This window comes from Helicoverpa zea, chromosome 13 (genome assembly GCF_022581195.2).
Source record: "Helicoverpa zea isolate HzStark_Cry1AcR chromosome 13, ilHelZeax1.1, whole genome shotgun sequence".
NCBI classification, from domain to species: Eukaryota; Metazoa; Arthropoda; class Insecta; order Lepidoptera; family Noctuidae; genus Helicoverpa; species Helicoverpa zea.
Window position 1 is genome coordinate 7511742 of NC_061464.1, and position 12320 is coordinate 7524061.

Below are 12320 nucleotides of genomic sequence, written 5' to 3' on the forward strand. Positions count from 1 at the left end.
TTTCATTGAGTAAGTATTACAAAAATTGCTGATCACGATAGGACTGTCTTGTTTTACGTTGTTTTAATGTATGATTTTGCCAATATTTTGCTGCATAATATGATAATCCGTCAACAGATAGTATACTATCTATAAATATTATATCTTTAGAGATAAACAGATTGTAACTATCTATTTTATCAATGATTTGGATTATCATGTCTTCTATAATCAAATTTATTTTTCAGCCATTTCATACTTTAGACTCTAAGTCAAATTTATTAAGAGATAAATTCGGTTAATAGAGGATTTCCCAAATTCGAGTTACTAATTACTTAATGTAAAGATTACTTCATAAACGTAACATTATGTATTAAATTATTTGTCATATAATGTTATTTAATTGAGCGCCAATTTTTCAATCATCAGCTAACTTCTATAGACCTGTAGAGAAAATATGGCGGACTGACATATTTCATATTTTCCATACAAAACATACCTACATTCCAGAAAAGTTATTTTGCAATAAAAAAATTGTGCACAAAGAATTTATAGGTACCAAAACGTTGTGTTCGCTATTAAAAATCTTTGCAACAATGTAACTCAGTACCTATTTACGCAAATATGTTGACGGGACTATTGTCAGGTATTTAAATACTCGGACAGCCTTCTGCAATCAGAATCAATGATTGCCACGTGTAAGTAAGCAGGTTGATGCACTTAAACCATATCTATTTGACGTCAGATATTTAATATTCATAGTATGTAAATAAAGCAGAATAATTAATATCACATCTATAGTCATCTTTAGAAATAGCAATCATCCAATTTGGTCCAGTTTCGGAACATTTACCACCAGTATAATATGACCTTCAGAAACCCACTGAATTCGTCATCAAAAGGAGGTTTTATTTACACCAATTCTGCATCAGAGGTCAAGATAAACTGGTCAGTTGTAATAGCATTTCGTATGTAGAATGCATGTGATGACAGAAGCGGTTGCCAATTCCAAAATAAACAAACATGCATTTGAGTCTTTATTTAGAACAATATAAATTATTACATGTTCCCTGGTGCCTGTTTAAAGATTATAAATGACAGGTATGAAAGCAATGTAAGTCCTAGATTGGTTGATGGCAAAAGGTTTGATGTTCCAAGTAGGCTGTGCTGTTTTATTTCTATGTCCGTTATTAAAAAAAAAAATAACGTTTTAGTTTGTGGCATGCGGAACTTAGCCAAAGATCTGTAGAATAACAATTTCTAACGCGGGCAGCTAAATTCATAACGTCTTAGTTTGTGGCATGCGGAACTTAGCCAAAGATCTGTAGAATAACAATTTCTAACGCGGGCAGCTAAATTCATTGTTTACAAAGAAGCCACAGGTACTCAGTTGCATCCGTTAAGACAAGAAACCGACCCAACATAGTTGGGAAATTTGTAGGCAGATGAACAAAGAAGTATTAAAGTAGCTTATGCACTTATATTTACGACCATACTTAGCATTTAAAAGTACCACTAACTGACGCACTCTAGTAACAGGTTATTAATAATTATAATTAGCCCCGCAGGGCATCTGAGGCGGATGACGGGCAGTAGCGACCCCGCGGGGCTATATATCCGAGTGCTCCAGGGAGAGTATACTGTCCCCCATCTCCGGCCTGCCGGAGTGAAGCATGACGGGGGATAGGTCTCCCGCCTCTTGGCTTGCCTTCATCGGCCGGTCAGAGTGGAGTCGCTAGAGCAAGGTTAGTCCTGCTCGGAGGGTAGGTGCCTCGTGGTAAGTGGCGAGTGGGCCGGTGATGCTGGACCCACAGGGAGCGCGTGATCTGCGTTTAAAGTCCGCCGAGGTATCCTCACCCTTCTCAGCCGCTCATGTCCCTGTTGCCCTCTTGTTGCTTTTCAGTGACTGATTCCCGGGGGCCCAGTAAGTGAGTTGGCGAGTCTCCACCTGCCATTTTAACATGTATTTAATACATTGTCATCGGCAGGTGCCATAGTTCCCGTAGTTACCCCATTCCTAGTCCATTAGCATCCCATCACAATAGCCCAAGTAGTTTTCATCCATAGTTAGCAATAGTTTAGCACAGAACCGGGGATTGTCCTTGGGTACATTTCTATAGTGTATACAGGGATAATCGTCGGTTTTGTGTCACCATTTCATTAAAGTTGTCTCAAAAGGGCTTCAGCGTGTTGGCTTCGGCCCCACGTTCGCCTCCCAAAAATCCGGGACTCTATAGTCCCGAGGTCTGGTAGAGACATACAAGATATTATAATTACATACCCACTAGAAGATATTGTTATGTTCGCATGTCACATGTAATTCTCAACATTACATCATCAAATCTAGTTTTTCTTTTGCCTTATTAATAACTAATGTAATGTACTACAACCTGAATACATGAAGTGTGACGTCATATAAACATTAAAATAACCCCTAAAATATGATAGTTTTGACACATGCACTGAAATAAAATATCATAAGATTTTATGCAAAAGAAAACAGATTATAAACTTAATTGGTGGACCAATTATAATTAGTGTTCAAGTTCTTAAATGCTATTCAATTTACTATTATTTTGTTTTTTAATCACATGATTATCTGGTATTAAAATGAATAACAAACATCTGATGTGTAGGTATAGCTGTTAGATGGATCGGTTTAGTATCACCACTTATTATTTTAAATGGGCTTCGCTATAATAGTCTAAGGTCCAATCCGATTATGCAAAAATATACATTTGTTCTTTTTCAATTTTGGTGCCTCTAATTAGTACGTTTTAGATTCGATCTTACCGCATATATATTTTTTATCTATGCATGGTATATCGAGAGGATTTCGAAGACACCGTTTTTTTTATTTTGAGTCAGTTTGACGAAAAAAATGAAAATATTAAAAAAACATTACAGTATCATAAAAAAAAACAATACAAATGACTTCATTATTCATATTAATCACTATATTAATGAATGTTTATCTCTGTCCCCGCAGGACGTCTGTGCTGTTCGTGTCGATATCCTTCATAGTGCTGATGGTGATCTCGCTGGCGTGGCTCGTCTTCTACTACATACAACGCTTCCGATACATACACGCCAAAGACAGACTCTCTGTAAGTATGCCAATCATATCTAAATTAATAAAAAGATTTGGAAAAAAGATTAGCCAACTTAAAAAATGTTAAATCTTTACATATAATAAATCTGTAGAGAAGTCGTTTTTGTAACCGACAGAATCCATTTATAGCATTTTTGCAATTCTTGTCCTAAATATAATTGACTATGCAAAAGAATCTCTGTCTCTGTTCGTCTGCCTGTCAGGCCTTCACGCCAGAACTATTAAATAAGGTACAGAGATACTGTAGTTAGAGCCCGAGAATGGACAAAGGCTACTTTGTATAAAAATACTATAAATCAGCTTTATATCAGTCAAAATAGTGGAGTTTTAGAAAAAAAAAACTGTAATATGGGGTACAAATCATAAGGTTTGAAATGAATCAATAGGTTTTTAAGAATTTACGTCATGTTCAAATTATTTATTCGATTGGTTCTTTTTACTTTAACTTTCAGAAAGTCGTTGTTCACGGTCTTAATTAGATGCTCGAATCGTGAGACGTCAGTCTATTTTTATGATAAATTACTCAATTGATTTTCTTCTTTTTAATTACAGAAACGTCTATGTTGTGCAGCGAAGAAGGCGTTATCCAAAATACCTGTTAAGAGTTTAAAGACTGAAGATAGGGTACGTAAATATGTATACTCTTTTCATTATTGTAGAATATTATCATCATCAGCCTTTTTGTCTGCCGTCTTTCGTCCCACTGCTGGGCACAGGCCTCCTCTCACACGGAGAAGGATCGGGCGTTAATCACCACGCTTGCTCAATGCGGGTTTGGTGATTTCAGACATTATAGTCCAGGTTTCCTTGAGATGTTTTCCTTCAGTCATTGGTGCCCAAGATATATGTACTCAAACACAATTATAATTAGACATTTTCCTATAAAACAGTAATTAATTAACATTTTAATGTACCGACATATATTAAATTATTTTTGCATGTTATTCTGGGACAAACATAAAAATAAAACAATAAGAAGTTGCAACATTTTATAGCTTGTTTATACTTGTATTGTGTTGTAATATTTTATATAAGTAAATAATAAATGTATTTTTATTGTTTTCAGGAAGTGCAAGGCGACGGCGAATGTTGCGCCATCTGTATAGAACCTTACAAAGTGTCTGAAACACTCAGATCTCTTCCTTGTAGGTTAGTAAATAACTATTTATATATTATGTATATCGGGTGTGTCGTACCTAATCAAATTAAATCCTATCACATATACTTTTTGATATTCTATGGCGAATTGTAAAAAAAAATACCTAATCCATTCAGTGGTTTAGCCACAGGAGTCATTTTTCGTTGTTTGACTGACTCTTATATGGTGTTCTGATTCTCGCACATTTTTATTGTATTTACTTTGTTTAAAAAAAAAAATTTTTTTACATATTTTATTTTTTTCTTTGTTCAAATCGACATAAATATATTAACCAGTATATTAACGTATTTAATTTATTGTGATGTACGACACACTGTATCATAACTACTATCACTTAACGTTGTAATTTAAAAAAATGGGTTGAGCGGTTCTTCTTTTCAGTATACGTAGCGATGGACGTACCGGACCGCTGGGAAAAAATAAATTAAATTTCAGTATTGCATAATAATTGTAATATTAGCCAAACACTGATAAGTAACACGATGCTTATCTTAACTATAATATTATGTTCACCTACTAAAATAAATATCCGATTAGATTTGCATTATAATTAATTTGAAGTTTTTTACAAATATTAATGTTATTATTCCAATTAGCACCTGCATAGTATATATTTAAGCCCATAGTTACTACAGTCGCTTTATGTAAAACTGGTAACTCAGCTACATCGGGTTAGACTGGAAGCCGACGCCAACATAGTTAGGAAACGGCTAGGCAGATGATATGACGTAAATCTATACTAATATGTATTATAAAGCTGAATTATTTGTTTTTTTTTTTGTTTGTTTGAATATATCGGTAATCAGGAATACTGGTCCGATTCAATATAAATAATAAAATAAATAGTACAATATATAATGTATGTTTTCAGGCACGACTTCCACAAGAACTGCATAGATCCGTGGTTGTTGGAGCACCGTACTTGTCCCATGTGCAAGATGGACATACTCAAGTACTACGGATTTGTGGTAAGTTTATATAAATGTTATTTATAATTGACATGAACTGCACTGGGATCAGTACTAGTCGTTTTAACTTCGAAGAGTCACAAACACATTAACGTATAAACAATAGGAATAGAAGGATGCCGATGTTTAAAACTTTTAAAAATCACTGGACCGACTTAGCGCAATCTGCTAGAGATTATATTACGTTTGATGTAAAATATGGGTATTGTAGACCGAGGGTTGCTATTGTATTTTATTTAGCGTACTAACTTTATCTGACAATCTTGGCGACCAGTATATTTGCAAAATCCGGCGCCCCGGGCCGATGTTGAGTGTTACCATGGTTCATTTAATAAAGTCCCCGTCACATGACGCCAGGCCCGCCGCTAGCTGTTTGTTCGCCCGCGTGCAAAACCGATTATGCCGCCCTACGACTACATATTATACTGGGTTTTGTCAAAAAATATATAAGGGGTGGGGTCCAGGGGGACCGGACCCCCCCGCCCATTCATATCCATTTTACTTGTCCAACAGAAAAAAATATGTACATGCACCGCTCTGATTGCAAAAAACGCACTTCCTTTTGGATACATAAATATTGCAATAGATACATAACATATTACACATAACTTTTTATTTACTTGAAATGCTCTAAGTCTTAGAGTAACCTAAGAAGTCCTGGGTTAGCCCATAAGCAGACTAAGCAATTGCTTAGGGCAGCGGTTCCCGAATTCTTTTGGCTTCGGAACCCTTTTCGTTTCACCATTTTTCGGCGGAACCTTAGCTTAAGTAAGAAGTAAACTAAAGACGTAAATACACTTAGGTACGGCTCGTGGCGTGTGGTAGCGCACCAAATGGTTATATGGTTAGAGACATATTCAGTATACTCAGGCGTAGCATGGCTATCTGTCGCACGAGCCGGAAAACAATTTAGCCGCCCTTGACTTTGTGTATTATGTTAATAGTTTTCAGTTTGAAGACTGACAAAGTAAACGCAAAAAGAAATAGATTGGGTTTGTACAGGTGCGAGGCGAGCGAGTGCGATTTTTTTAACTAAAAGAAGAAGTTCCAAGCACCCGCTAGCATTGAAAGACATTCAGCGGAAGCCGGTATCGCGAGCGCAGCGAGCGCGAATTTTTTTTACTTTTAGTACCTACACAAAATAAACAAAACGACTATGAATTAATAAGGTCTCAAAAAGTACATTATCCACACAAAAAAAGCAAATGCAAATGAAAAAGAAGCAGCTAGCGAAGAAAGCGCTATTGCTTTTTCTGAATTAGAGGAATAAAAAATAAACATCAAAGGAAACCTTGACGGAAGAGCGCTAAATTTTTTCGTTGTTGGATACCTGAGCAATTAAACGAACATAAAAGCGTCCTACATGGAGTCGCGAGCGGAGCGAGCGCGAAATTTTCGGATTCGCGGAGGTGCAAAAATTGGAAATAATTTCACAAATTCATGTTAAAAATAGCCACTGGAAATGCCTTGTCATTTCACGTCCTGTCAAATGTATGAAAACTTATAATCCTGACGATGAAATAAGCCCAAAAAATGCGGTGATTTTTGGCCGACTCGCTACCTACTTTTGCCGATTGCCGAAGACCTGGAGGTATTAAGTTAATCTACAATTTGTAAAAAACGGAATTAAATTATCTGCTGCCGTGGCCTTCCCCCGCCACTTGTCGCGAAATCGTACTTACACTCTCGAGTGGTACCCACCTACATGGTGCCTAAATGGAATTTTGGAATTCAATATTTTAAAACAATTTAATTGAAAATGAATAATAATTTAATATTTTCAAAAGTGAAACGATTTACCATATGAAAATCTTGAATTTTCCACGGAACCCCTGAGGGCCTGTCACGGAACCTCAGGGTTCCGCGGAACCCCATTTGGGAACCGCTGGCTTAGGGCATCAATACAGTGCAATCATTACCCAAGTGGCCCCTATGTATTGAAAGATTGTGATTAATGGGTAGGTACCAACATAATGTATATCAAAGTGCTTAGAACAGATTATGGGTAACTTAAACTAACGAAATTAAATATCTATAGCAATGTTTAATTTCAGTAAAATATGTTATTAATGGTTTTTGGTGGGTTTCCCGTTGAAAAAGTCGACGCATGAGACACATTTCATATGTAAGGAAGCGCGAGCGAAGCGAGCGCGAAATTTTTTTAGTCTAAGGACACAAAACAAATAAAAACCACTGTAAATTAACAAAGCAAAGTCAAAAAGTAAGATATGCACAGAAATGAAGTGCTAATGTACATGACGCCGCGCGCGACGCGCGCGCGATTTTTTCCTTAGAGTTTTCATGAAGTAAACATATCATAAAAAGCCAAAGTGAACAAAAAGCTATAACGGACGTGCGCGAAAAATGATTTTTCGGAATAGAATGCCTCAACAATTAAACAAAGATAAATTGCGATCAGTGCCGGTTTTAACTCTACCAGCGCCCTGGGCGAGATTTCTACGGCGCCCTTCAACTGCAATTCAAACCCATACGAAAAACAGAGGTGTGTGTAGTTACCGATTGCGCGAGCGAAGCGAGCGCGAATATATTTTTTTTATAGTTAACAAGTCGAAGCAAAAATTACGTAAAATGTAGCCCAATCGTACATAAGTTATTGCTGGTTGGTGAATGCAAAAACACCGGAACATGTCTTCTGATTGCGCGAGCGAAGCGAGCGCGAATTTTTTGTTATATTTTAGAACTCAAAACAAAAATTACTTAAAATTTTGCCCAAACGTACATAACTCTTTGTTGGTGTTGGCGCCTATGTATTCTATTTTTGGGACTTAAAGTAGTACCGTAAATAAGAAAGTTCATATGGAAACTAGAAGTTACTTTCTTATTAATAAAAGAACTCAAAAACGACGCTACCTTTTTGCTAGGGTAGACTAAAATATTGTTGAAAAATAAAACAACTGTAAAGTGAAGCAAGCCCGAAAATTTTTGAGTTTTGGATCACTAAAAGTCCTAAACATATATAATAAAAAACGACTGTGAAGTGAAGAAGCCGCGAGCGAAGGGAGCGTGATTTTTTTTGAGTATTGGGACATTAAAAGTAGCTATATGTGATAAAAAATTGAAGCGTAAAGTAAGGAAACCGCGAGCGGAGCGATCGCGAAAATTTTTGAGTTTTGGGACATAAAAGTAGTGTTTGTTCGAGAATTTCTCAAATTTAACGCGGAATTAAACACAAATTCGCTTCGGCGCCCCTGAGCCCGCGGCGCCCGGGTTATTCGCATACGCTGCACCATAAGTTAAGATGGCCCTGATGCTATCCATTCATTTGGATACAGTTCTTGTAAGTTGCAATCTTTGATGAAATTTAAAACAAAAATAGGAGTAACATTCTGATCAAGGATTGGTGGGGGCGCCTGCGGTGCCCCTTATATCCGGCGCCCTGGGCCGTCGCCCAACCGCGCCCTACCGCTACTAACTGCGATATCTGACATGGAGGCGCGAGCGTAGCGAGCGCGAATTTTTTTGGGGATGCAAAGGGTGAACCCGTCAAAATTGATAGGGGACGACCAAAGCGAGGGCGGCTATTGCTGTGTTCGGAAATATTGAAATCAAATAATTGGTAAAAAGATATTGTATTTTTTTAATATTACGTGATAAGTCACCCGATTTGCCGCCCCCTAGGACGTGCCGCCCGCGTGCGGTGCACGCCTTGCACGCCCGCTTACGGCGGGCCTGCATGACGCTCGAATTATGACGGGCTTTTGTATCTACACTGTCATTCAATAGGACATTACATTTATATTTTCCTTGAATGACTGCTTAGATTTTTATCTCTGTATTTGTGTGTATTTTATCTTGTAACATTGTGGGACAGTAATTAATATAATTGTCAGAGATGTAAGTAGTCATAGATTAGGGCATTATCATATCGGTATGACGTCAAAAGCGCCGGTTTGCGATGAAAACTAAAGTGTAATATCGATTGATTGAGATATTGCAATTCATTGAAGCCCAATTCATTAGGAAGTAGATATTGTGCCTCGATTGATTTAATAATCTAATAAAAATATGCTTACATTTTGTTTTAAATGCATCGATCGTCCATTTTGTGACCAGGCTATACTTCATGATCAATGATAGATAGACGGTTGGAATGTTTACTGATGATGTATTTCTATAGTCGTTGTTAATTTTAGGGAGCTCTCATACAACAAACTTATTTTTTCTGCTTGTTTTAATTGATAATTTGAAACCATTCACGAGAATACACTTGGACGGTTTTTTATGTGTAATGTTTTCCATACTTATAGGTTACGTATAAGAGTTAATAATGTTGTCTGTTTGTCCCCAGTTCACGGGCAGCCAGGAGAGCATCCTACAGCTGGAGGTGGAAGAGGCTCGCAGCCGCGCGCTGTCGCCGGCGCGGAACCGGCACCCGCTCACACTCGTAAATGTTATACATACTTTGTATTTATATGTGTATGCGTGGCTAATATCTATATTATAGAGCTTTATGTATTTATTTATTAACCTCTCTTGATCTACACGGAATTAAAACAAGTTTTTTTTCTATGTTTTCTATTTGCCAAATTCGGCGACGCAAGCATGGTTCCATCGAGTAAGGTCGCCCTGTTTGTTTTGAATGAATATTACAACGTGATCATAACATACGTGATGAAACATTACATGTCTTAGTTTTTTAATTGTAGCAAGTAAAGCTTACTCTAGTTAAATAGAAACGTATTTATAAGTAATACTAAAACCTTTGCAATCATTTATAATGCATAGTTTCCTGACCTTGTTAATTCAACTTCATCTTGTCTACAATCGCGTCTACTATATAAAGGCCTTAACCCAATGCTTGTGTTTCAGTTGACGAGCGACAACTCGTACGAGGAGGCGGGCAGCGAGCGCAGCAGCCGCGCGTCGTCGCCCGACGAGCTCGTGCCGTCACTCGCCCGCGACGCAACCAGGCACACACACAGCAACAGGTAATGTTGCTACTGATAGATCATTATTTATTCCCACCAAGGACCAAAATGAACTAAAACTAGGCATGCCTGTATGCAGACAAACACACAAATAAAAGCGCGCACTTCGCTGCTGAGTACCAGTGTTTTACAAGGAGCGACTGCCCTATCTGACCTCCTTAACTTAGTTACCCGGGCAACCCAATACAACTTGGTGACACTGGTATCAGACTTACTGGCTTCTGACTACCCGCAACGACTGCCAAGCATGTTCAATGACAGCCGGGACCTACAGTTTAACGTGCCATCCGAAACACAGTCAATGGTGTCTAAGCTTCTAAAGTCTATATCAATAAATATTAGACAGAGCATTTTGGATATAGGTAAGTATTCTGGATTTGAATACGAAGTAAATATCAAAGATACTATTAACATTTTATGTTCCAGATCGTGCACATCGTCTGCGTCGGGCTCCCCGCGCGCGGAGTCGTCGCGGGCGGAGACGAGCGGCGCCAGCTCAACTACCCGCGAGTGAACGTCAGTGATACGCTCAGTGTATGTGTTCATATCCCTAAATACTCAACTGTTAGACAATCCGAACCTCCAGTGACGTGGATGACAAGTGATATTTTTCGTAATTAAGGACCATAGCGTATATGGATATTTGGACTTTTGGATATTCACCGCAACTCCGCCTAGTCAACGAAATAAGTGTTCTTCCTAACGCTTGTGACCTATCCACACTTTTGTAAAATCATTAAACAAACATTTGTTTTTTAAATCAATCAATCGTTGTACTTAATATTGTTTTTGATTGGTTCGTGATCTCATAAGTTAATTGTATCCTATGTTAACCGTGCAGAAACTTTCATCAAGTGTGACTAATGTAGTCGTTGTGGTGGCCCTTAGTTTTGTAATTGTAACTCGCGTTTTGGGATTAAGGGTATCCGTCCATATGATAATAACTAACAAATACAGTTGGTACTGCCTCGCCTGCTCTATTGTGACACTGTATCGAGCCATAACAAGTATACGTGTAGACAAGTGTTAGAATACAGCAGTGTTAACTTTCTACTAAAACGTCTATTGTATGGGCTGCTTATAAGTTTATGATTTAGAAGTAAGTTTTCCACATTTGTCGGCCATGTGAATAATATTTTAAGCTATAAATGTTCAGTAACTTACATGAAAGACTTATAATCATATTGATGTGTAAAGGGGGCCATAACGCAACCGAATTTGTAATTAACCTACTACACGCTAAAGCCGGCGACCTGTCAACACATGGCGACTTGACAGCGTCAGCGACCGCTATTGTCATGATAATTTCACGGGTCGCCAGCTTGTGTCAATAGGTCGTAGCCGGGTTTGGTGTGTAGAGAGCTTAATGTCCATTTGTACTAAACGCGTGGACTACTTGTCTAAAGTTCTTCGGAACATTATAATATACATATTTGGCGTGCCTACTTCCCACAGGTGCAATGTTTGTGAAACTTTTGTTAACATTATATAAACACTAATTTCGTGACTCCGAAAGTATGTAGTTAATAAAATCTAGTCTGAATTAAATCTATTTCGCTTTTAAATACAGTTATTTATGATTAAATAGTTTGATATAATTAGAAATATGAGGTTTTAATTTGAATTGGAGCTGTTTGTTTTATAGATTCTGAAATTCTGGTGAACTTGATGACCTAGGAATTTCAGAATTCAGATATTATGCAAGTTCCAAACTTTTTTCAAGTTAAAAATACCTTGTATAAATGAGAGATAGGCTCGGTGAATGGTATCGTGACAATTTCTCGTAATCAAAAGTATTGTGTTCTCCCAAAATTGTATTTAAAAGCGACTTAATTCGTTCAAACTGTCTTTATCTTAATTAAAGAAAAAAATATTTTACTTTAAGGTATTTTAAGTAAGCATTTAAGTTATTATGTACGAACATGTATGTAGACAGAAGGTACTTAAATCCATTGGATTTTTATATACAACAAGGAGACTGGTATGTACTTTTTAATAATAACAGATGAAATTTGTGTAAAGATGTTTACATTCCCATTCTTGTTCAGTTTCGAGTGTTCGACGCAAACAACGTGTCAACATAAATGTGTTGAAATAAAAACCAATACAGTATTGATATTTGTCTTTTTATTACTTCTTTACGACTATGGCAC

General features: G+C 37.2%; 1 protein-coding gene across 5 annotated transcripts in view; it reads left to right on the forward strand.

The window, feature by feature from the left end:
* Positions 1–12283, forward strand: part of LOC124635543 (protein goliath-like) — a 108408-nt gene extending 96125 nt beyond the window's left edge. For 3 of the 5 annotated variants that reach the window (XM_047171454.1, XM_047171453.1, XM_047171456.1), the window contains exons 6-12: positions 2969–3086; positions 3644–3715; positions 4158–4240; positions 5122–5218; positions 9528–9629; positions 10049–10167; positions 10594–12283. In XM_047171454.1, coding sequence (XP_047027410.1) covers positions 2969–3086; positions 3644–3715; positions 4158–4240; positions 5122–5218; positions 9528–9629; positions 10049–10167; positions 10594–10681 — 679 coding nt within the window. In that variant the 3' untranslated portion in view covers positions 10682–12283. The remainder of the gene's footprint in view (positions 1–2968; positions 3087–3643; positions 3716–4157; positions 4241–5121; positions 5219–9527; positions 9630–10048; positions 10168–10593) is intronic. The other 2 variants (XM_047171455.1, XM_047171457.1) reach the window with 1 other exon arrangement.
* The last annotated feature ends 37 nt before the right edge of the window (positions 12284–12320 follow it).